Raw genomic sequence first — 26509 nt, 5'->3', positions numbered from 1 at the left:
ACTGACGACTCTAGGCGCCGGGAGGGTGTAGACGTGTGGGCTGGCGAACATCAGGGGACCCGCTGACGGTCGTTTCTGGGGCGTTTGGCACCCTCTTGGTTGAGCCAGGCACGTGTCCCTCCTCCCCGGAGGTTGGTTTGAGGGGGGGGGGGGGGGGGGGGAAGGAGACGATTACGAAATGCAGCAGTTCATCTTGTGAGCGGAGACTTCTTGGGCCGGATTCGCCTCTGGAACAACGACCGAGTGGTAATTTTCCACTGGTCTCTTCTACGCCCCCATGGACGGACGTCCGGTGTTCCAACACGTGTAACGTGAAGCCCGTTATATTATTTATTAGTGCGGCACAAACACACGCCACCTTGGCGCGTAGCTCTTGCATTTCGCGCGCAACGAAGCTAAAGACGTCTTTGTCCAGTTCGTAGCGGTGTTCTGTCCGATACGAACCCTCACGGACTCTCCCAACTGACTGTGTACTTCTCCAGCTCTTCTCCAGATTTTTTAGAAGTTAGCTCTTACCACTTACGTTTCCCAAGGACGCGTCTGTCTGCGATGAAGGTTAAATTAACCGAAACAGTTACCACGTGACCATACTATATGACATAGAAACAATGAGCACTTAGCGCCTTATTTGATACCTCTACTTTCGATCCTTTATATATGTGCTTGTATAGCAGCCACCGAAGTGGTACAACCTCCACCCCCCCCTCCCCCGGGACCACCATTTGGATAAAATTTGGTGGCCACCCGTTTGACTCGAAATGATCGAATTCAGTGGTGTCAAATGACTTGGCATGTTCCTGAAGATAAAATTACTAATTGAGATGAATCCCAAAATACGTGCGGGATACGCACCGACCACATTTCCGCCCCCAAACCGTGCATTCAGAGGACCTTTAGACGCCCATTACGGCCGAACCGTTCGTCGCAGTAGGTTCTGGATGGTGCCAAATGATCCATCGTTTGTGGTGTACACGTTTATAAAATTTATTAACTGATATAACGAGGAAATATACCGGACATAGCCAACGTGGCTGTAAATCGCAATTGTAGTTTAAAATCCATAAGGTAGATGCCGCTGTTTGTGTGTTAGGTGGTACATGGTGATATGGGATGGGCATCGTTCGAGAGAAGAGAAGTTACCAGTTAGATAGCATTTGAGGAGCGATTAATAACAATGGTGGAAAAGCAGTGGGCTAGGAAAGTTTTCAGTTACCTGTATAAAAAGAATGCTGACACGAAATGGAGAAAGCCAACTAGACAATTGACAAGCAAATATCTTGACAGCTGTTGGTTAGCAAAGCAGCAATTATCGGCTAAGAAAAAGGTTAAAGAAACAGAGCTCTGTGGAGAACAGGGACGCTGATGAAATCGCCACTGGGAACATACAGAATCTTTAAGCAGGAAATCGTTAAAGAAAATATCTGCGATAATTGCAGCGGAAGCTCTTTGTTGTTCGAGGCCAGGACGAGAGCTTTGCGGAGTCGGGTACCACGAGATAGATACGTTCTGCGGTGCGTGTGGAGGGTACGAGGAAACGGCTGCACACTTGATACTTTTCTGTGAAGGGCTTCACCTACAGTGGAAAGCAGCGAGGCTGATTTAATGAAAGCATGGGGGTTTAAGGACAGTGAAGAAAAAATAGATTTTAAGCAAGTAGAAGTAACAAAGCTAAGGTTATCTGATTGGTGGCGAAAGTCACGTCAAGAGTAAAATTTCACAAGTCATGGCTGCTTGAGCCACCGCCCGATTTAAAGGGTTCAGCCTTGTCCATCCATCCACCAACCCACCCACCCACCCACCCACCCACCCACCCACCCACCCACCCACCCATCCATCCATCCACCCATCCATCCATCCATCGACATCCATGCATCCATCAATCCACATCCATGCATGCATCCATCCATCCATCCATCCATCCATCCATCCATCCATCCATCCATCCATCCATCCATCCATCCATCCATCCATCCATCCATCCATCCATCCATCCATCCGTCCGTCCGTCCGTCCGTCCGTCCGTCCATCCATCCATCCGTCCGTCCGTCCGTCCGTCCGTCCGTCCGTCCGTCCGTCCATCCATCCATCCATCCATCCATCCATCCATCCATCCATCCATCCATCCATCCATCCATCCATTCGTCCATCCGTCCGTGCCGGACGGACGGATGGATGGGACAAGGCTGAACCCTTTAAATCGGGCGGTGGCTCAAGCAGCCATGACTTGTGAAATTTTACTCCAATTATCTTGCAAAGTGACTGGCAGAAATATGCGCGAGAAGGGTGAGACCGCGTACGTGTGCGCATTTCCTCCCCTTCAGCAACTCGTGACTGAGGGCCGTGGGCATAGGCATGTCCTATTAGCGCGAAAGCTGGCCTACGTCCGCCGCCTATGTCATGAAATTCGGAGGACGTCAGAACATCTTTTGACGCCGCACCTAATTTCATTTCGGTGCCAGGTCATCGCGCTAAACGCATCTGCCCATGACCACCATGGACATGTAGATGAAGATTTTCGCCAGCCGGCGTCAGATCCTTGGCGGTGCCTGCATCATCATTCTACGCCAACATGCGCAGAGCACTGTGCACCGGGACTCCAGGTGGAGACACAGTGCATTCAAGATCGCCCTGGATTCGCAGTCACTGGGCACGGCAGCATCGGAAGCATGCGCGACACTAATCTGCTCATCTAACTTGTGCAGTCCTACACATAATGGTTTCGTATTCCCACACGTAAGCTGAATGCATCTCCGAATTTTTTTAGTTTGAAGTTGAGTACATACAGACTTGCACCGACTCGTACGGATGCACGGTGACGTGGATAAGCCCTCCATCGGTGTGGTGCAGAAGCGGAGCGAAAGCGGCACGTGCAGGCTTCACAAAAACTGTTCAGTGCAGCACAGTTATGCATGTGCATATTTCAAGCAGCTGGACATTTCATGCGCGGGCGCTCCATGCAGTCCACCGGCACACGTGGTAGATTTAGCCGCTGCTAAATTCGTTTCGAGATAAGCGATGATGGGGCTGTAGAGTAACTGACAGGTCGGTAGGGCGCCTCGGAACCGACAAGTAGAACCAGACAACCCAGAGAAAAGTCCTGTACTGCGGAATCAGCCGTCTCAGGAACAGGTTTGTCAGGTATACTGAAAGTTGGCTCCTGCGTGAACGGGAAGCGCTGGCGTTTCTTTAGGCAATTCATAGCATGATAAAAAAACTGTGCACCTTCGCTTACTGCGACCCCGCACATTCACCTCGAAGAACGTTGCAATGCAAAGGTCCACTTCTGGCTGTGCGCTACAAGGCCCTCTTAGCGAAAGCGCCCTTGTTGAGTCAGAGCATGGGTCGTTCACTGACTCATTTTTGTTGCGTGTGTCGTGAATTAGTGGTTTTGAAGCAAGTATGCGAACGTGTGAATGTGTGAACGGCACTACTTGGTCCCGTTTTTTTCCTCTTTCAGATACTCATTGCTGCTATCGCGCCGTTAAGAAAGAGGCCCCGATTTTTACCTTCCCCATGTTGAGTTACTGACAAAAGATTTTTGGACAGATGCAAGTTACGGAACATCGAATCAACTCCTCGTTGCGCTCGCTGAGGGAGGGTAACCATCATTCTACAGCGTCCTGCCGTCGGAGTAGTGCTCAGGCTGTGGTTCTACACCTTTCTGGAGCGGGAGTGCACGCACAATTTAAGTGCACGGCCAGTTTAGTCAGAGTATAAAACAGCATGTTTCAATCGAGCCATTTTTTTCATGTATTACAGTTCTTATGTGAGGGCGCACTAAATGACATTTATACAAATTAAAAGCAACTCGTCCTTGCAGGAAGTACGCCGGACTGTTTTAACCCAACAGAGTTTGTACCCCCATGTCGGAAGAAATTGTCCGGCGTCGGCGTTGGAGAGTGTTTAAAGCCTTGCAGCTGGAGCTGCCAGAACACGCAGGTGGAATGTGTGGCATTTGGAATCAGCCAAGTAGTTCAAGTAACTTTGTAATGTCACTGCAACTTGCCCACCGAGGCAGGTGGTGACCTGCCCACCGAATTGTGAGAAAACTGCCCACAGTGGCAGGTGGCAGTTAAAGAATGGTTGTTCGCGAGAGATTGCCCAAGAAGACCAACCTGGGTCTCGCAAGCCCCCACCATTGGCAGTGCTTGAAACAGCCACCTGCCAGGGCAGTGGAGCATCGCATAACCCATGCACCACTACGCCGAGATCGGTATGAGGACTCACAGCTATCTATGAATGTTAAGAAGAGAACGACCAGTTCTGCATATATAGGCATGAATTCATTAACGCTATCGCGCCATGCCCTTAAAGCGGAGCTTAAGTGTCCCCTCCATTTTTCCAGACAAAGCTCCACCTGTTGCGTGCAAACCTCGAAGGTCATGTTACGGCGCATATATGACCTGGAAGCGGCCTCTGTTAACAAAAAAAACAGAAGAAAATCGTGGTGTAGGTGGGAGTCGAACCCGGGCTTCCAGCAAGCGAGGCGGGAACGCTTCCACTCCGCCACGGCTGTTTATTTTTTCGCCATGGTATTTATTACACGTGATTATATGCAGGAAAGAGCTATATACATTATTTACAAAGTAATCAGCCAGTAGCCGAGCAAGTTGAATGGAAACACAACACCACACAGCTAAAACACACGTCTTAACAAATTGTTCGACTCTTGGAAGTGAATGAAAGCGCGTCGAGTAATTGCGCAGATGTCTAAGAAACGTACCTTGGAAATATGTACTGAAGCTTGCATGAATATTAAAATTATGAGCATATAAATTACATATATTTTAATTAAGCGAGTAGTAATAATAATAATAATAATTGGTTTTGGGGGAAAGGAAATGGCGCAGTATCTGTCTCATATATCGTTGGACACCTGAACCGCACCGTAAGGGAAGGGATAAAGGAGGGAGTGAAAGAAGAAATGAATAAATGGGTGCCGTAGTGGAGGGCTCCGGAATAATTTCGACGACCACCTGGGGATCTTTAACGTGCACTGACATCGCACAGCACACGGATGCCTTAGCGTTTTGCCTCCATAAAAACGCAGCCGCCGCGGTCGGGTTCGAACCCTGAAACTCCGGATCAGTAGCCGAGCGCCCTAACTACTCAGCCACCGCGGCGGGTTAAGCGAGTAGTGAAATACGTTTCCGGTAAATTTCCCTCGTGCATGGCATGCAGTCGTAGCGCCATCATGCGGCACCCACTGACACCGCAACACGCAATGTACGGTGATGATCCAGTAGATGGCGCGCGTCTAGTGAATGCACAGATGTCTTAGAAACGTATCTTCGAGTTATGTACTGAGGTTTGCATGAGTAATTTCATTATGAGCGTGTAAATTACAGATGTTCCAATTACGCGAGTAGCACTCAACGTTACAGACACCAAGCCGCGTCTGGTTGCCTGATACACCAGTTTTCTCCTCTAACCAGGTTCAACAGTTGTGAAACCACGGCTATTTTTTTTTCTTCTCATGCTACCTCTGATTTTTAAACAATGCGGGGCATTGGTGACGACGCTTGGTTAGATCTGTAGTATGCCTTGCTGCGCAAGGGTCCTGTGGTATCGCTGATTTCCGTAAGAGGCCCGTGTCCGCAACACCAAAAGTATTTTAGCGCCAAATGTGTGCACGTAAACCTTGTGTTCAAAGGATTAGCATTAATTGTCGCGTGGGTGCAGTTCACTCCGAACGCTGTGTGTCTGACCCCACTTCGTGCCTTTTCCGCAGGCGGACGGCGGGCCCTCTGGCGGCGCCGAGCCTTCCTCGTCCAACGTCAGCCCGACGCATGTAAGTTTTCGGCACTTTGTTTCAGCCATGGCGTATAACCTGAAAACTGCATGCAATTTTTGGTCTGTGCGTCAATGCCACGCGGAAGTTGCCTTGACTTGCGTTCCCGCGCACACTTTTGTCGCCAAGTGTGCGGGCGAATCTCGCCATGTGCTTGATTACCTCTTTGCCGAAACGTAGCATGACGCTTAGCTCGGATGTTACGGCTGAATGGTGATTTTTTGTTGCAGATTAGTACGATGGAGCATGAGACGGCCCCTGGGCTACATATTTAAGAACAAGTTGTTTTAACATGGTAGCGGTCCTAGTGGGTATCGCATGAAACCGCCCCTCGGAACAATTTCAAAACGGTCGTTTGGTGTACCGCTGCCGTACGCGCTGTGCAGTGCATTGAATGGAAGCTGTTCTAAAGCTTTCCGTGTTCCGACTGCAGCGCCCTATCGTACGTGCGGCAAAAGCGTGCCTGTTACTATATCGCAAAACCACGCGACAGCGTATGTCCCGTGCTCTCTACCGTACTTGTGTGGTGCTGTTCGCGCTGCTTTTTTCAGATTATGAATTTGTGCCAACACGCCCAACTCGCGGTCCTTTTTCAATGACTACAGCGCCGTGAACCGAAAGCCCAGTCCTCTGCTCGCTTGGCGCAGCAGTTAGTACATACCTGTGATGCACATGGCAGTGGCACAAAACGTAATTTTTCGCGCCCTTATGATGAAGCTTCGTACTTAAATTCGCGTTGTTAAGGTATTCTCCATCTCAGAAGCAGGGGTCGCGCTGGGACTGAGAAGAACATGTTTATTTGTTTTTCGATTCTACCAGTTACGTGCTGCTACAAAGTTCACTTGCCTCCGCTTTTGAAAGAAATCATTTCCACTGCTGTGGGAGCCATATCTTTTGCTGAAAACGGACCGTGCTCAGAACCCGTTCCTACCCATTGCTCCCACTGTTCGTGCGTACTGCCTGCAGCTTTCTCTTCCTCGTGTTTCTGAGTAGGGCACAAAGGGGGCGCTCTTTCGTTGTCAAGTCAAGCGTCCTCTGGTCAGACGTGTTTCTGTTCATATTTGCTATCGGAGCGCCCCCATTGCCGAAACGTGTGGGCTGCGCGCTGAGACCACGGATCCCGTTTTAGCCTATTCGAACACACCATTTCAGAATGACTTGGGCTGGCGAGGTTGGATTGGCCGCAGACCGTATGAAGTACACGGATTTCGACTCGCGGTCGGGATCAGCGGTGGGCTACCGATACTATTTAACAGTGAATTTAGAACGTGTACAAAACCAGCAGGCAGGTTTGCATCCAAACAATATTGATGACAAGCTGGCGTAACTGATATCAAGAATAGCATCCAACTACAACCATTGATAAAAAGGCGAAAGATAAGTAGGCTAAAGCTTCCGCACTCCATATATTATAATTTGACAAAGATTTAGAAGGCATAAATATATCAAACTCCTCACTACCGTTCGACCAGAAGGGACCACACACACACAGGATTCATGAAATTAACTGGAAAGCTAATTATAAGAAATTCTTCGTTTCCTCGAAAACAATCTTTGAATAGAATGCGCTTCCAACGAATGTGGCAGGGGCCAGCAGCAACACTTTTGTCACTTTACTGAGCGAAATGTGAATCCACTGTTTTTCCTCTTTATTCCATAAAACCTCCTCGGAAATTTATTATGCTTCTATTTATGTATTTTTCTCGGCAAGGAGAATTTGAATTGTTAAATCTCATGATTGTATAATCTCAGGTTATGTTATTGCTTTGTGACGCCCGCTCCCCTGCTCTAATGCCTTGGCGCTACAGAGTAAAGTGAAAGTAAAGAAGTAAATATATTCTCATTTCTCCTCCGACTGCATCGGTCACCCTCCATCGTTAACCACTTTTTTCCCCTTCCCGCGGTGTAGAGTAGCAGGCCAGGTAATGATCTTCCACCCCCTCTCCGTCCTTCTCTCGAAATCAACCTCTAGTCTATATTCTCCCGAGCGCGCTTAGGCGATCGAACTTGTGCAGTAGACTTAATTGGGCAGGGTAAAATAATAAAGATGTCATATATCGTTTCCAGCATAATAAGTACAGGCAGCAGATAAGCTTTCAATAAACGAAAATGTATAAGCTACTCGGTTAAAAAATATTATTGCGTGAATGTGTTATTATTCAGTCTTCTGAATGATAATAATAATAATAATGATAATAATAATAATAATTGGTTTTGGGGGAAAGGAAATGGCGCAGTATCTGTCTCATATATCGTTGGACACCTGAACCGCGCCGTAAGGGAAGGGATAAACGAGGGAGTGAAAGAAGAAAGGAAGAATAGGTGCCGTAGTGGAGGGCTCCAGAATAATTTCGACCACCTGGGGATCTTTAACGTGCACTGACATCGCACAGCACACGGGCGCCTTAGCGTTTTTCCTCCATAAAAACGCAGCCGCCGCGGTCGGGTTCGAACCCGGCAACTCCGGATCAGTAGTCGAGCGCCCTAACCACTGTGCCATCGCGGCGGGGCCTAAATGAATGAGTAAGGTTCAAATTAAAGCTTTGTCTTTAGGTTTTGCGAAGAACAGAGAAAAACGGAGTGTGCGTCTGATTGTTGCTATTTATTTTTGTTGTTTTGAACGTTATTTTAACGAACTCATTGCGCTGATTGTTTCGATTCGGCTGTACGTACGGACGGTCAGCACCGAGGTAGCAGTGGCCGCCATTTGGGCGGACCAGGAGCAGGGCAAACGCCTCTTACTTCGTCCAGTCCGCTTGTCACCATCTTCCCCTTAGATTTTTGGTGGAAGCTGCGCGTTATCGACCATCATGGCGCCCGTGTCGTCATGTGCAAACCATCTGTAGTTATCTTTAAAACAGCGCGAAGAACACGGACAGTGACAAGAGTGGGCATACAGCGCTGTGAACGGAAAGGGATGCTGCGTGCAGTGGAGCTTGTCTTAGTCAATCGAATCTCAAGATCGTGCAGATCCGAGCGTAGGGACCCACAGAAGGCTTAGAACCAGCATACAACGCGGTGACGTCTTCTGGAAGCTGCTTGGTTTTCATGGAAACACCTTCTATTCTTTCCTCCCTGCAATACATGACCTCGGGCGCTGCATGTATTTCAGAATAAATAAGTAAAAAGTACGACGGCGACGGAGAAATGAGCACCAGACTAAACGCAGTGGAAAGGGTCCGCGGAACGAGAAACTAAGCTTACAAGGGTGCGGGCAAGTTTGTTCCGCACCTGTTCTGCACAGCGACGCGTGTAAGCGAAGCGTGGCCTTGTGGTAGAGCATCCGCCTCGCATTCGGGAGGTGCTGGGCTCGATCCCCAATGCCGCCGGTTACCCACCGTCATTCTAATAGGCACAAGATTTCCCCCGGCCTGGTGCTCGTCTCTTCTAGGGTGAGATGCTTGGGAAAAGGGTCCTGGATCGAACAGTTGCCTTGATGGATCAGAGACAAGTTCCGCCGTCAAGCAACCCTAAATCCGCCTCGTGTGGTAGATGCCCAACTTGTGGCCCTTCTAGGAATCTGTGTTTAGGCCCGTAAAACACTGTGGCGCGTTTGCCGGACAGACCTGCTGCACGCAGTAGACTGGCGAAGGGGAAAAATTGCGCAATGCTTACGCTCTCCCTGCTCATCTGAGCGAGAGCTTCGTATACACCGAGCGCTGGAGCCCCCTTAAGAAGAGCTCGCGCGCAGTGCTCCCTGCTCTCCAGGGTGTCTCACGCCGCTCCTTATAGCCGTGTGGTGACATCACTACTCTCTCCAATCCACATCGCTCACTTCATGCGGCGCACGCCAGCGTTTGTAAACGCGCCTATGAAAACTCATTCGAGCCGTCTGTTTCAAAGTATGATGTCTGCATGACGTTGAGACCAGTGTGCACGGTCATTGGTACAGAGAGCGCTGACGCATACGCTGCTTGCACCAGCTCTCCCTCCACCGCATTCCTCTCAGTGCAAGCGTCCCTCGCCTGTGCGCTCATCCTCCTCTCACGTGACCCCATCCGCCTTTCAATCAGCATGCGTACACGCGCACTAAATCTTGCTGGGGGTATACAACCAATCATTTACCGTCAGTGCTATTGGAGCCGGCCTTCTCTTGACCTACGCCGGACATAACCGCAGAAGACACAACGCAGTGAAATAGATGCACTATTGAGTTCTGTACGAATACTTTCGTTGTTTCTTAAAACCAGCTGCGTGTATGCGTGCTATTTTACGTAATGCGCCATTTTTGCGGACTTTCTCTATGACCTCGCTGGAAACTTATGACTACCGTCTTCAAGGTGAGCAGATTCGGTTTGCAAGTGATGGGTCACGCTGCGATGCCTCCCGTGTGCTTCCGCTCTAAAAAGAAAAAAAAATCGTACGCTTTGTCCGGAGGCGCTGGGCAGCCCCTGGCGTGGCCCTGCCTAGCCTTGTAAAAAGTCGTGCGCCGTGCCGGCGTGTGCGTTGGCGTTCGCTGCGTAGCATGCATAGCTCTCTCGCCTCTGGCTGAGCGTCGTGAGTCTTCGCATTCATTCGCCCTGCTTCGATGGTTGCACCCTTCGAATGGCTCCCGATTCGAAAACTCTTTCGCTGACCTTTGGTAGGTAGCCCTTTGCGCCGCTACTTTTGGCACCGGTCACGGGTCGTATGACCTGCAGACCTGCAGAATTGCTTCATTCCACACCCCCTTTCCCACGGGTCACGTAGGGCTCTGTCCTTACTGCACACACCAGTCAGGTTGTGTTTTAGCGCAAAGAAACCTTTTGACGTTTCCAGGGTGACATATGCAGGTCATGAGAAAAAAAAGGGCGGGAAGGTTAACATATGCTTAAACTACAGCGCAAGCACGGCTTGCTACACGAACTGGAACAGGTCACCTTGAAAAGATTTCGCTTTAAAATGCAGCTGCTGCTGCCGGGACTGACTTAGTGTCGAGTGCGAGTGGAATGCAGGACGCGACTAGAAAGGGGTGTGCACGACCTGGACCCAAGCCTGATTGATAGCGTTGTCATACACGGTCCCTTCAATCTTTCCTTCCCGGCACAACCCAGGGCCTTCTTGCACGAAGCAATTAAATTAGACTGTCTAGTTCCCAGTCAGTGGTAGACCTTCCGCTGGATTTGAGAAAAGGAAAAGCGCATAACTGACTCACTTTGCCGGCGGACACGATAACCACGCCGTGGTATAAAAACACGAAGGCTGGCTTTTAGTCGACGTTCGTGTTTTTCTCTCACGGCGTGAATGGGGTGTCCGCCGGCAAAGTGAGCATGCTATGCGTATTCGCTTTCTTGAAATCCAGCGAAGGGCTTTGGTCTAGACTGCGAATAAGGCTAGACTGGGAGCCAGACTGTCTAATCTTATTCGCGGTCTAAATAATCTCTTCCAACTCCAGACCTCAGCCTTACCCAAAAACATGCATTTCCCAGGGTAGCAATACGCTACCCAGGGTGAACGTGGCTGCTGCTAGGGGAAAACATGGTTGCGGGCCCAAAATGGGCGAGCCGTAGCCCACCGCATTTGGCTGCATGCCCATCTTGTCCTCCCAAGTTCATGTTTGACTCGAGAGAAGGAAAACCAAAAAGTGTACAACACCCCTAAAAATGGAAAAAGCAGTGGCCAGCCCCAAAGCGCCTTAGTCTAGAAACTCAACGCGAGGACAAACAACCATATCCCCCCAAAGTTAAAACTACAAAATAACCTTCTTGGTAAAACGACCAAGGCGGATTAAGCTTCCAATTTGCACCTTGGAAGCAAGAAATGATAGATCAGAATGGGTCAAACCAAGAAGCTTGCCCACCTTGATGGTCGATGGGCACAGCATGCTCCGGGCACCGAAGGCCATTCCAAAGACTTGGAATTTCTTCCCAGCCGGGAAGTTGGCCCGGAGCACACTGTACTTCCTGGCCTTTTCAGCATTCTTACTGGTAAGGGTTCCCTCACTGGCATCCAAAACTACGGCGATGTCGACTACAAGGACCTGTGAGCTTGACTCAATGACTATGTTATGTTTAAGACGCGTCCCACTGGTCGTAGTGAAAATAGGCTCTTCACGGACCTCAACCCCGGGGAGTTTTTCCCGAGCAAGTCGAGCGACTTGCTTCGCAATAAAGTTGTGTATGCCCTCTCCTAAATCCACTCCGGCGAGCGCAGCCCCGTCTGCCAGCACCCCCGAGCCACACAATCCCACTTCCTCTACAAATGCCCCTCCGATCCTCCTCCCCTGGAGCTTTTTTTCTAAGGTGAACGACAAGCGCAAACACTGTAGACAATCCACGAAGAAGAGACAAGCACAAGGACAGGCGCTGCACTAACAACTGCTTTATCCTTCTTGAAACAACGCATATGCGTATATAGATTCGTCCATCCTTGCGCAAGGAAACCAAAAATAGGCATAGAGGACGCGAGCACAATAACCTATACTCGGCTGTGTAAAGCATCGCTAATGCATTCTTCTGCTTTTTTCTTAATGTGATAAGCTTCTAGGATAAGCTTAAGACAACAGCAGAAGACTGCATTAGCGATGCTTCCCTATCTCTTACACAGCCGAGTATAAGTTATTGTGCTCGCGTCGTTCATAAATAGTCTCGGATGACATGCCTATTTTTTGTTTGCTTGCGCAAGGATGGACGAATGTATATACGCATATGCGTTGTTTCAACAAGGATAAAGCAGTGTTTAGTGTAGCGCATGTCCTTGTGCTTGTCTCTTCTTCGTGGATAGTCTACGGTGTCGGCGCTTATCGTTCACCTTAAGAATAACATGCGCCAACTGGCCCCAACCGAAGTTTTACTGAAGCTTTCTGCTTACGAAGAATGGGAGGCAGCACTATACGCGAGCCTACCCTCCATGGAGCTGCAGCTTCAGGCTGTGGGGCGCTCTGAGCTCGTCGTCCGGTGACAGTGGCTGCACCACTTCGGTGAGGCGTGCCCGCCCATGAGGGAGCCTTCTGCACCGTTGAGTTAATAAAGGTGTTCCTCCGCCTCCTGGTTTTGAGGAAAGTAAAGCTGCTCATAACTGGCTCACTTTGTATGCGGGCGCTGCGAACAATCTCTCTCCGCCTCGCCAGGATTTCCTCCCTTCCACAGTGTGATGCTGCGTCATGTGACATTCACGCCGCCGTTGTACCCCCTGTGTCTGGCTCTTTGACTAAGGTATTGCAGCCTTCGCTGTAAAACAAAACAAAAAAAACAAAGGCTTAGGCTACTTTTGGTGCTTTTACCGACGTCGAAGGAAAAGACGGAAATTATTTTGCGCCACACTGCCTGCAGAATATCCTAACCTCTCCAGGCAGTCCGGTGAACTTATCTTTACTGCGCACGCCCAGAATCCGCCCTTGTGCTGCCGAAGCAGGAGGCTCCCCGCGCAGCGTCTGTGCGCAGTAGAACCGCGTTCCTTCGCGTTAATCGCGGGCTGACCGCACGCAGGCTTTGGGCCCTTTCCCAAACAGGCCATGCACGCCAGGAGTCCCCGACCCCAAATGACTGGGCGCAAATGACGCGACGACAGTTCGCCGCCAGGGCACTCAAGTGGCTGCCGTAGGGCGCTGTGGGCGTCTATATGGGCGGGCTCTGCGTGCCTTCCCGGGTATGAACCTCTGGCGGCGCCGTCCTCTCGGCCAAGCACGCGCAGAAATTTGTCGCCCCGATCGCCCGCCGTCGGGGTTGCGGCCTCTATATATTACGGATTATGGCGCCGACGCCATTACTGTCCGCTGTTGAAGAACATTAAAATCGAGTCGTGCCAGATGAGGCGGCAACAGTCCCCCCTTATCCGAAAGGAAAAAAAAAATGAGAAGGTGGAAATGGCCTTCCCTCGTGCATCAGCTTTCGCGGAAGCTTTCTCTCTCTCTCTCTCTCTCTCTCTCTCTCTCTCTCTCTCTCTCTCTCTCTCTCTCTCTCTCTCTCTCTCTCTCTTACCTCATTTTACCTCGTTAATGTCGAGAAAGCGCCGACTCCTTGGAAAATCGGAGTGTTTCCAGGCATCATCCGCGCGCTGACCATCTGGCGGTATTTCGCGGAATGTCCCTGCCTCCTGTTTCCACTAACAGAGGCCAAGGCTGGTGTAATGCAGGGATTTTTCTTTCGGTTTCGTTTCTTCGTTTTCATCCGCCGCGCCCGAGCTGTAGGTCCAGCCGACGGGCGATCTGAGGTGGCGTTCCCGCTTGTGAGGATGGACGGAAAGGGTTGGAAGAGGAGTGGAGTACAAACATTATTACGTGTCTCGCGTGGCAGTATAGCCGCAACCTTAGGGTGCCTTTCATTGTAGAGAAGAAATACAGAGCGCGAATGCGGATTTCTTCGAATCCGGTAGCAGGTTGGACAGGTCTAAGTGGACGAACCGTGACTACTGGAGAGAGAGAGGTGTTTATTACTGGTGACATTGACATCCTCAATGGTTAGGGCCCTTTTCCATGGCTCCACTGGAGATTGTCAGCCGCTCTGCTCTGTCCACTATAGGTAGACCTGGCCGACATAGGAGCAGATGCTGGCCAGCGGTGACCCTGCGACTAGGAAGCAGAAGTTTATAGACGTTCATTATTAGCTTCAGGCCTGTAGGTGCCTTTCCTTGCATCTATTTCATTGCGCTGGTGGTCCATTTGGTTCGACGCCCGCCATGTACTCCAGGTGTGAGGCGAAGAGGGCATGGCTATGGGACGGTGAAAGATGCAGTGTTCCAGGTTTGCATAGCGTGAAAGGCCGTTGCAAGGGGAGGGGTCACACCGCCGGCGGAAGAAATGCGGGCAGGCTGTTGTGAGAAGGGTGCTGCGGCGGAGTTAGCGATAATGCGATTCTGGCCGACGGTTCAGTTGAGAATGGGGGCCGGTGATTGAAAGGAGTTGACGGAGCTGTGTGTAGTGTGCCCTGATAGTGTGTTCGTATCCAAGATTCTAGCCGCAGGTCGGAGGGCTTCACCGCGGGGTCGCAGGCGCCCGACTGAGAGTTTCGCGGGTGAGCTGGTGGTCCGTCTCATTGCCTGCAATCTCAGCATGGCTACACGTTTGCGGAAATCCAGGAGGCTGTTCTGAACTCCCGACAGACTCGACTCCTCCCCACCTCGGCGGGTAGGGCCATCCTTTCAAAGATAGGTGACCCGCAAGCCACCAGGACCATGGCCTTGACCGGAGTTCTTCGAAATTCTGTCCGCTCACTCCTTTACATGGACCCTATTCCTCGCCATATGAACCACGAGTCACAGGCCCCGCGCCGTCAGGCCCGTCTTCGCAGCCTCCGTAGGCAATACGGCCAGGACACCTCGGCTATGTATGTGGATGTGGCTTCCTATGCACAGCCCCACAGATATGCTTGCGCTGCTGGCAATCACGCCAACACCGCTTTTCTTGGAGCGTCCTTTACGGCACAGGATCCGGCGGCCGCAGAAGCCATTCCAATAGCCATCACCATCAAAATGAGCGACACCCAACACCACGACACTCACATTTTTATAGACTCCCGAGCCTCCTGAAGAGCCTATACGAGTGGACGTGTCCCGCGCACAGCTCTCCGCGTACTGGGCGGCCATCTCCAGTATATTCACATCATCCCCTGGGTCCCAGGACATGCAGGTCTCGATGGCAATATTAGGGCAGATGCCCTAGCTCGAGATTACACCAACCGAGCGGGGCACTCTGACTCTACTCTCTACCCCCTCTCAACTCATTCTTCAACCCGCCTAGGGACCCTCCGCCTACATAGGCGTCTCTACCCCCCGCCACCTAAGGAACTTTCCCCGGAGGACTCCTACCACCTTAGACGCATTCAAACAATTACTTTCCCCAACCTTCACCACCTACACCGCATTCACCCAACATTATACGCAGATACATGTCCTTGGTGCGGCGAAAATCCCAGATTCACGCGCCTTACATGGACATGCTCCGCTAAACCGAACCACTTAAAGCCGCACAACGCGGCGCTGGAGCAGTGGGAGGTGACGCTGGCCAGCGGCGCCCTAGAAGACCAGGAGGCGCTAGTCGCCATCGGCAAAGCGTCGGCGGAAGCCACTGCAGTCTTGTACTGGGGACCCCACCCGCAATCCGCTCCGGTCTTCTTTTTACAACTAAATGTTTATTCTCTCTCTCAGCATGGCTAGGAAGGGCGTTTGTCGTGGACGTCTGCAGGGTGTGTGGGGTTTGAAGGGAGCGAATGGCGTGCGTGGAATCCGTGTATGCATACTGTGTACGCTGAATCTGCATTTATTCGAGCGGATAAGAGCATGACGCGAACAATGAGAGGAATATTCGGGGTTGCGGCGGTTGGAGGCTTCCAATTTTGGCCAGAGGATATATGGGATGTGTAGATGCCATGCGATATCAGTGCACGCCCGCAAACATGACACAAACGCTCGAGCCCGTGGCTTGCACTAACATCAGGGAGTTTTAGAATAGGGAGACCCTATCGATTAGGAGCATAGGGCAATAGTGGGGCGCCATGTTACGGTGGCAGCAGGGCAGCCGCTATCGACAGTCCCCGCAAACACACCGTGCAGCATGGTTTCGGAGCCAGTGGCCAGCGCTCAGCGGCTCTAATGTCAGTGCAAGCCACGCGCTTGTTACAAAATACGGCAGCAGAATACAGTTCCAGGTTATCTAGTGAGCGCCTAGCTTTTATTTTGTACTTTAAGATGACCTCTGTGCGCGTAATTTATGTGCACCTAACTTCGCTGTCCAGCGGCACTGTGCTTCTCTACGCGGACAGCTGGTCGCTGCTAGGCAGCAGCGGCCAAAAAAAAGCGACCGCCGGATTCCTGGCGGTCCATCGTGCGCACATCGCACAGGTCAGCGCCTTTTGAACTCTGCGCCGCCAGGAATCTGCTCCGTCAGATGCGAGCAGCTGCGTCGCCCCTCTTTGTACACAGGGCAGGCATCTTCTGTGTGTGCTTTCAGTGTCTGGTCGGTCCATGAAGCCGAGGTCGGGCACTGAAATGCCGTGCGCCGAAAGCATCGCTTCAAAAGACTGAAACCAGCGCTCGTCGTTGGCTGGGAATGGTGACGCTCCCAAGAAAAGCAAAGAGGACACAGTGGAGGGAGGCAAATAGCGGCAGAATTCCGCGCACTTAGCGGAAGCTGAATGTGCCGCGCTCACATCCTTGTTATGCGGGAGCAGCTTCCGGACGCGACGCCCGTAGCCCCGGGGTGCGTGCCTTCTTCGCTCACTCTTGTCTGCTTGCTGTTCCGGCGGGGTGCCCTTCACGTTGCCAGCTTTCTTCTTGCATGTTCCCTTCTCCTTTTTCTTTCTTCTTGCGTTTTTGCGTGTGTGCACCAGTGGTCCTGGCCGCTGTGGCGTTCTCTCTGTATTTCGCTGGTGAGCAGCGGGGCAGGTGTCGCTGATTCTGCGTTGGCTGCTTCGCGATGTTTATCTCCACCGCCGACGCAGGCGATTCGGTTTTTTTCTCTTTTCTTCGCTCTCCGACCTCGCGCTCGTCCCGACCGGCAATTTCCGGTTCCCCAAACCCTTTCCTGCCTCCCCTATCGCCACCTTTTTTTCCTTGTTTGCGTAATCGGCTCTGTTTTGCCCGTCGTTTTGTTTTCTTACTTAGTTCTCGTTCCTCTCCCCTGAGCACCGTGCCCCTGAGCCATGTGCTGATAGCGTCGTCGTACTACGACACTGTTCGATATGGGCGTGTACGCACATACACGCGCTCAGTATCTGTCCGGCCGTGCAACCCTCTAGCCGGAATATATCACCTCGTCGCCTTGAACCGACGGTCGCGCTGTTTGCGCCTGCTAATTCGCGGCTCGGCCCGGACCGGAAGGAGCGCCGTGATGCGACCCAGCGCACGTCCGCTGGATCGGGTCCCGCGGGCGGCACAGGGCTCCGCGTGCTTATCTCTGGCCGCCGGTTGCCACCATTACGGGAATGTTGTGGTTGGCCGACCGGCGTTGCTCTTTTGCCAACCGACTCGGGAACGGCTCGGTCTTCTGCTTGGCTCTTCTTGCGGGGCATCCTCGGTGTGCCAGTACATACGGAGGGCGTTCAGCAAGTTCTCACTACTTACGACATGTGTATGCAGTAGCTTCTCCATTAATCGCTGGTTGCATTAGTACGAACGACTGTATAACGACCTGATCCCCGGGAACGCGTTCCTTTTCTGCATTGTCCCCTCCATGGAGGTCAGTCAACCTCGGCCACCGGTGCACCACGCTTGGCATGCCTTCGCAAAAGCAATGATCCTGTTGCTGGCCTTTCGGACTGCACGTGGCTTGCCTGACCGTGCTATCACCAACGCAGGGTTTCCCGCAAGCGGCACTCATTAGCAGTTGCTGTCGACAGGTGGGGCACATGTCGTAAAGTCAGAAATGACGTCGCGGCTCGCTGCTTTAACCCCGCGTACATGTTGTTGGTCGCTTCTCAGGCTACTTCTTCAATGTTATTGGCGCCGGCTTCGAACAAAATGTCGCTGAGAGAAAATTCCAGTATGTTTTGATAGGTAAACCTTTCAGCTGTGAATTGGTATATTCCTTTTTTCAAACCTAATGTATACGGCCTTTCGACCGACGTCAGCATGTGACAGATTACTATTCTATGGAGCCTCCACCCCAAGTCGCCACTACACCTCTACAACTCAAAAGCTTGGCGCAGACTCAAGCGCATTTCGTGTGGCGCATCTGGACGAACCAAGAGATTAAAGTAGTCTTTCAGCCATCGGGAAGCGGAAAGCCGGTGTGGCCACTTTGGGATAAGTGGAGCGAATACACAATGTCTGAACGTGTGGCGCATGTCGTGCACGTATCGGGGACTTCTGCCTCAATGTAGTGCCTGACATGGCTTATGGACGCTGCAGCCGCAGTCGGCGCGAGCCAGATGCGCGACTCTCAGTGCGATTCGTTGCCCTGCGGGACGGTCCGTCACTAAACGGAGCCTCTGCAGAGCTCCAGGCTGTTAGTTGAAGCAGGTCACGCGGGTGCCCCGCACTACGAATGAGCGAACATCTGTCTCGCTCCTTTATGCCCTCTGTCGCATTTTTTCTGTGTTCCTGCACTGAACCAACTCGCCCACCTTCACAACTTGGTAATTACGAACCGCTGCCATGTCAGTCACGCCGAACTTTTAAGAACGTTTTTCTTACTCATCACGTTTAGAGATTTCGTCGGGTCTGCTACCACCCAGAGATCGCAGCGCCATGTGTGGCAGCAACTAGAAAATAGCACATATCTCATTGAGACTTGCAGCGCCATCTACAATAACATTGCAGAAACAACCACCTGCCGCGTGCCAATGATGACGTCACGGTCCGATATGGTGGACGGAGGTGGAACTATGTGAGTATGACGTCAGGGGACGAAATGGCGGCATAGTTTCGAGTTCTAGAATCCAAGATGGCGGCCATTACAATTGGTTGCGGCCTCCAAGGTCGTGTTGAAGCAGAAAACTTCAGCACCTTCGTATATTTAGGTATCCTCTACCCGGTTCCTATCAGACTATTCAGTCTGATTGGTTGATTGATTGATTGATTGACTGATTGATTGATTGACTGCTTCAGTCGTGGTTAGCGCAACAAAGCTTGTTCGAAATGAGGCAAGGCGCAGTCTAGCAGTGCGCGTTGTTGACGCCGGCTTTGGTTCCGTGCCGGCCGCTCGTTGCCGCCGCCGCTCCGTGTGTAGGTGGGGCCGTTCGCTGCTGCTGATGCTGCACTCGGTCCGCGTGCGCCGCGCAATTTCGCTGAGAGCCGGCCGACTGCGGGTGCCCACGATCGGGGTTAGAGACTGCGGGGCCGACGGACTCGATCGGCCCCCGCCCTCATCGATAATGCCGTGCCCTCTCGCCCTGCACCTCGTCGCGCGCCTCTCCCGCGCCAGCGCCAAGAGTTGCCTGGCCGACTGTGCAATCTCGTGCACGACTGATGCGCCGCCATGAGTGGTGCCGGCCGCCACGAAATACTGGGGCGGAACGCTACCGAGGAGTTGACGGAGGCCACCATCACAAGCAGCACGGGCTCGATCCCTGTCGGCGTGTGAATGCTCGTCGCCGAGGGTATAGCTGCGGGGAGGGGAAAAAGCGTTCCGTAAGGGGCATACGCAGCTGCGGTCTTTCTGACGTCCAAGCTGGGCACTTGGCTTCCGAAGCCGCGTGCTTCTACGGCTGTCCTCCAACTGCATTCTCTCTGGCGTCCGAGACAGCTGCCCGTGATGCCAGCGTGGTCCGGCAGCGAGCTGTTCCCTGCTTCCGATGAGGAAAGTGGCATAGCTGACTTGTCGCCAAGGGGCAAAATAATGATTCAGGAGCAGAATGGTTTAAAGAAAATATGACTGGCGGTTTAGCATTGGTGGTGGTGAAAAACTTTTATTGATAAGAAGGCCAAAAGTAAATAAATTTACAAAACAGCGTTCCGGGCGCCCTTCAGGCTGCCGGTTGTGGCGTGCCTAGTCGCGATGTCCTCTGCCCAGGTCCAGAGCCAAAATTGGAGGTCCGGCTCGGTGCTGGACAAAGCAGCCTCCCACTGCTGCGGACTGGTTAGGTGCCTAGAGGCAGGGGGCAAGTGTGCTGGGCAGGAGGATAAAGGCTGACCTCCATGCGTACGCGAAAACTCACGCGAACGCGACCGCGGCAATAAGCCACGCCGTCGCGCGAAGTATTTTTGCCGTGTCGCGTGACTCGTCGCTCGGACCTGCACAGCAGAAAATTTCGCTCGTCGGCAGGAAGTCCCCCCCCCCCCCCCCCCCCCCCCCCCCCCGATTGGCCGAGACCTCCACTGGCTGTTTCCGGTTTGTCGCCCTCTTCTCTTCCGAGATCTGTCTTGGCCTCAACAAGCGCTCGTCTTGGTCGTCGCCGCCGTAGAGAAAATATGCTTTGCTGTAGCAGTGAGGCAGACCGGCAACATTTAAATAATGAGAACAATCTGCTTGCCGGCTACGGAGGGCTAACAACACCTGCAGCGGGCTGTACGAGCGCGCGCACTGCAGCGAGAGATGCGTGCCCAGCCGCGTGGACCGCGGCGCTCGATTCACCCTGCCGCTGCGCTCCAGCTGTATGTTCGTGCAGGAACACTCGCAGTGGGTATTCGCACTTGCATATTATAGTCTACTCACTTACTAGGACGTTGAGGTGACAGTTTGCGGGAGTATTTTTACTAAGCCGAAGTGCACAGACACCGAACGAAAGCACACCTTCCCCGCGAATCCGCGATGTGACCTCGTCTCCGCAAGCACGCCGGCTTGGGCATCGCCGTAGAGAAAATGTTTCTTTTGCCCTGGATATATGAGAATCACCCGCAAAATTTGAAGACAGACAAGAGGTTACGGGCTTGCGCAAGCACGGAGACCGCTGTGCACGTCGCTGGTGCACGTCGCCTGCCGCCTTCGCTTGCTTGGGGGTTGCCTGCCACGCCGCCTCGTCGCGTCGCTCTGTTTTTGGCGCACACGGAGCCCACTCTTGAGACGTGAGCGTAGTCGGCGCTCCCTTTGAGTTAGAAGAGCGTTTGTTTCGGCATAGCGTTGTCAGCAATTTAGTACATCAGAATACATCTAAGGTGTGGTACCTAACAGGCTGGTTAACTAATGTTGAATCGTTGACTTTTAGTATTGCTTTTGGGCTCCTTAATTTTTGAGAGGCGTCGAACCCACCGTAAATAATATCCGTATCAGTTTTTAGAATTTCGAAAACGCGGTTACCCTTCTGTGCTGTGGCACAACAAATTTTGGCTACATCGAGCCAAAATATATGCTCTTTCGAGGAGCTTCCATGCAAAGCAAACTCTCCAGTGCACGTAATTTTCGAAATAGCCAAAATTTGCGGGGCTACAGCGTTGAGGGTAATTACGTTTTCGAAATTCTAGAAACTGATATGGATATTACTTACGGTGGGTTAGACGCCTCTCAGTAATTAAGGAGCCTAACTGTAATAGCTGAGAAGCTAACTTTTTAATATTAGCTAACCAGCCTACTAGTTACCACTTCTTACCAGTCTTCTGATGTATTGCACCGCTAAAAATTCTATGCCGAAAAAACCACTCTTCTAGCTCAAAAATCTTATTTTAAAAAATTGTGAAAAATGTTAGGTGAAGCGCCCAGTATGCCGTCCTGTTTCCGTGCCAGCCATACTAAGGTACTGTGTGAGTCGATGTCCCTCTCTAAGTTCTTGTATAGTGTTGTGCATTCCTAATTTTAAGAGCCTCTCTGTGCTAGTGCTCTTTGGTAGCTTTGAGTGCTGCTTTGGTAGGCAATCTCGTTATTACAAGTGACAATTTAAACTAGCGCGCGCTTGGCAAAGCTAACTTGGGAGATAACATGCACGGCCAGTAAGAATAAAGGGGTATCGGCATTTTTTTGAAACTCGTTCAAGCAACATCTCGTCATGTAGGCGGGTCCCAGAGGAAATCCTCGAGGCTTTGGAAAAAACCCACTGAATGGAGGTTCCCTGGCCCTTCGGTGCTGGGGGCTATAGGGCCTCTCCCGAATATGGCTAGGGCTCCTTGTCACCGGGGGCTATCTGTTGTTAAAGCCGTCGTCGTCGCTTCGGTTGTTGTGACGCGCGTCTGTCTTGTATACATTTCAACTCTCCTACTTTATGGACGTGGCAGCGAGTTTGGGTCAGCCGGAGAAAGGGGACAGGCCCGTGCACCGCACACAGGCGCACGCAAGCGCAATAAGACTAAATATTTCCTTATTCGACGGTGGTAGCCTGCATCCATCTTCCCTGTTCACTCTGTTTATATGTGTTATGGGAGCACAGATTGATAGCGCATAGACAGAACATAACGGCGGCTCTGCGAACCTCCCTAATAGCTCATGAGGTAGGCGTCTTCATTTCCTCTGTGGATACTATTAAATAACTAACTACGCTGGTTAAGCTCGCCGTAGATACAGTGCTTCAGTACGCTGCCATAGAGAACTTCAGAACGGCTGCATGCGTGCGACACTCCGCTCAGTTTCATCCTTTGCCCCAGGAACTGCAAGTCCGCACATGAATGGAAATTATGATGCTGTAATTCCGACATCATGGCGAAATCCGTCTCCCGCAGACCGAAAGCAATCAACTGGAAACGCTCGTATAAGCTGACGGCGTCTTTGACAACGCCAGAGATCAATGAGACCTATCTCTGCCTCACCTTTCGCCTTCCCCCCTCTTTTTTTCTTTGTCTTTACAGACTCGTTTTGTGCTCCTTTCCCTGCATTGCCCACAGTTATAGCAGCTGTACGTGTGTCGCTCTGCGCACAAGGAAACGGGAAACCGCGGCAGCCGCTCTCCCTTTCTTTCTGTGGCCGACAATTTCACGTGCCGGCAGGCTTAACCATTTCTCGGAGGTTTTTTGCGACCCACAGTTCCGTTCGACCCGCGCACGCTGCGCTCGTGAAGTGATCGATACATCTTTCATACGTGGAGGGCGCACATTTCTCGCTACATTAAGTGCCAAGCATGCCGGCTGGGCGCTTGTCATTCTTACTTTCTTTAATCCCTGCCCTGCACGGGAGGAGACAGCCCTCGAGAGGACTTTCGATTGGAAAAAGGCTCAGCATAAAGTACATGCGCACAGCTCTGGAGCCGGTGAGCATGCAGAGTGCGTTCACCCGTCGGAGCGCACTTCCTCAAGGGCGGATGGTTCGATAAACAATAGGCGCGCCTCGGTGATTCTGCTCCGTCGCGCCTTCCGGCTCTAATGGTCTTCGGGGGACGGGCCGCCAAGGGCGCGAACACGTACTATATCGACGCGCGGCGCCCCGTGCGGTGCCGCCGCTTTTGCTTATTTTGCACCGGAATTTCAGTCAGCCTGTGAAGGAAGGAAAGGAGCCTGCGATAACCACAAACGCAGAAAGAACCGGACGGGTCCCGAGCTGCCCTCTATACATCTCGACCTTGTGAAGCGCGCGGCTGTGTAGTCAGTGTTTTCCTGCATGCGATATATATATATATATATATATATATATATATATATATATATATATATATATATATATATATATATATATATATATATATATATTCGCCAGCATTATTCACCGACTACGCGATCAGAATGTCCCTTCTATTATCGTGTGCGCTATTTGCACTCAAATAGACGCGTTTTGTTCGCTCTCGCCATTAGATGTTGCCGCCTTGGTCGCAGTTCCGTTCGCTGGTGTTAATTTTTGTTTTTTCTTGCTTGGCTTCTCACGACGCGGTCCGTGAATAGAGCAGCAGCGATAGTTCAGTATAGGCAAGGTTATTAGGACATGTTCACAGGTACTCCGCCTGTGACCGTGTGTGCCGTCTGTGACGCGACATAAAGGAAGGACCGTTGTAGACATCCTCCGGTCTCTTCTTGCGTTTGCTGCACTTCGTATCCCCTTGAACATGCATCTAACTCGTCTTTAATCGTTACCTCCTGCTTGATAGCAGTACTTTTTAGAACTGTGCAGCTTCCCGGGGCTTCCCACTTTGCGAAATTGTAGCTGCCCCTTGGGCTAGAAGCAATTACCAACGGTTTGGAGACGCATAATCGCTCTTAGGGCGCTTGCGTGTCATCTTTATTTTATTACCTTCCGGGCATTTAGGTATACTGCACAATGGTCGATCATGGTCCTGAACGGCATCAGGAATAAGGTAGGTGTGGCGCTGCCTGAGCTGAAACAAGCCACGAAAGAGTTGTGGGGTGCATAGGGGCAGACTGGGCGCGTGCGGAAGCGTCCTGTTTTAGCTCCACTTGTGAGGCTGTGCTGTCATCGCGACAAAGTACGTCGTGGTCGAGTTGAACACATTGACACTGGATGTGCTGACCTGGTTCGCCAGAAACCGTACAGAGCGGCGCCGTCCGAGCGAAAAGTCATAAATGAGCAAGCCCACGAAATGTTACAAGAAGGGGTTATTCAGGAGCGTTGAAGTCTTTGGGCGGCTTCTGTGATTCTAGTCAAAAATGAAGATGGGACGTGGCGGTTTTGCGTGGATTACCGCCGCCTCAATGCAGTCACCAAAAAACACGTCTACCCGCTTCCTCGCATCGATGAAGCCATCGACTCCTTGTTATCCGCCTCGTACTTTTCATCTGTCAATCTGCAGTCGGGCAGGTACCGATGCACCCAGCGGTCAAGAAAAAGACTGCCTTCATTGCGCCCGACGGTTTGTTTGAATTTAGTGTTATGCCAGTCGGTCTGAGCAGTGTGCCCGCTGAGCGATTCAGGATGCCATATTACGCGGCTTCGAATGGCACATCTGTTTGTGTTATTTAGATGATGTTATCTTTGTCCGGATTTTCCAAGCGCACAACGAGCGCCTCGCGCTGGTCCTCGACTGCTTGCAGCAAACCGGCCTTGTTCTAAATTCTAAGAAATGCGTTTTTGGCGAGCGTCAAGCATCGGTGCTTGATCACCTCGTCGACCGAGAAGGACTCTGGTCTGATCCTCACAAGACTGCGGCCGGTGCAGCGTTTTCAGGACGCCACAATGGGAAGGAGCTTCGCCGTGTCTTCGAACTGTGCTCTTCTTCTTCTTCTCCTCAAGTAATATGGCACATACCCACGTGGGGGGGATTGGCCAAGGTATAGAGTAGAATTTTCGCCGCTTTGTTCTCGTCGCCCACTCGCTCACGTGCCTACTGCAGCAAGACGCTACATACGAGTGAACATCGGAGTGCGGCTCGTTATTCGGCCAAATCAAATGCCTGCTAACGTTGCATCCTATTCTCCGGCACTTCAAGCCGTCTGCTCCGACGGAGGTTCATACTGACGCAAGTGGTGTTGGCACCTGTGCAGTGTTCGTACAACGCTCTGATGAGCAAGAACATGTTATTGCTTACGCCAGCAGATTTCCAAGCAAGGCTGAACACAACTACACAATTAACGCGCAAGAATGCCTTGCAGGTGTTTTTGCCGTGCAGCGGTTTCGCTGTTACCTGTACGGACGGCCTTTCAAAATCACTACCGACCACCTTGTCCTCTGTTGGCTGCTCAATCTTCGTGATCCGTCAGGTCGTCTTGCTCGCTGGGCTCTCCGCCTACAGGAATACGACTACACCATCTCGTATAAATCTGTTCGACGACACGCCGACTGCCTTTCTCGGTTACCATTTGCTACGACACAATGCGATGCTGATGATTTCTACCATTACATCGCTTCTATATCATCGGAATTTCCTGATGCTCGCACCTTCCGCACTGAGCAACACAGGGACCGTTGCCTCGAGCAATTTCCTGTGCGGGGCTCTACCGGTTCCAGCACTTTTTATCTACGTGACGGTCTCCTAAACAAGAAGACCTACTCGGACACCGATCGCAGCTTCCTCCTTGTTGTCCCCGAGAGTCTCCGTTCCTCCGTTCTGCGCGTTATGCATGATGACCCAGCTGGTGGACACCATGGGATCTGCGAGGACCCTCCACTGCACCCAGGAGCGTTCTCTGGCCGCGGATGTGCGCAACTATTGAGAAGTATGGAGCCAGTTGTGCTCAATTTCAGAGCCACAAATGTCCCACTGGCGCTGCTCCTGGTATGATTCACCCTGTGGCGCCTACAAAAACTCCTTTTGAGAAAGCCGGAATCGACCTGTTGGGTCCTTTCCCCAAGTCGCACAATGGCGACCAGTGGATCGTCGTCTGCGTTGATTACCTCACTCGTTGCTGGGAGCCGGTGGTCCTTCCTGCGGCACCAGTGCACCGCGTGCCTCTTTTCATGCTGTATTCTATAATCTTCCGAGACATTGATCCCCATGAGTGGTGATAAGCCACAGGGGCCGCCAGTTCACTGCCGACGTCATCGAGAAAATCCTCCGTTCGCGCGCATCTCATTTCCGACATTCGACTCCTTACCATCCTCAAGCAAACGGGTTTATGTAG

The 26509-nt window shown here is 51.7% G+C and overlaps 1 protein-coding gene across 3 annotated transcripts in view; it reads left to right on the top strand.

The window, feature by feature from the left end:
- Nucleotides 1–26509, top strand: part of LOC144127925 (protein O-mannosyl-transferase Tmtc3-like) — a 542030-nt gene that overhangs the window by 208381 nt on the left and 307140 nt on the right. For all 3 annotated transcript variants that reach the window (XM_077660929.1, XM_077660928.1, XM_077660930.1), the window contains one exon: nt 5732–5791. In XM_077660929.1, coding sequence (XP_077517055.1) covers nt 5732–5791 — 60 coding nt within the window. The remainder of the gene's footprint in view (nt 1–5731; nt 5792–26509) is intronic.

The sequence above is a fragment of the Amblyomma americanum genome, chromosome 4 (genome assembly GCF_052857255.1).
Source record: "Amblyomma americanum isolate KBUSLIRL-KWMA chromosome 4, ASM5285725v1, whole genome shotgun sequence".
Taxonomy (NCBI): domain Eukaryota; kingdom Metazoa; phylum Arthropoda; class Arachnida; order Ixodida; family Ixodidae; genus Amblyomma; species Amblyomma americanum.
Note: the sequence above shows the minus strand (reverse complement) of the source record. Positions and strands in the feature narration are given on the sequence as shown.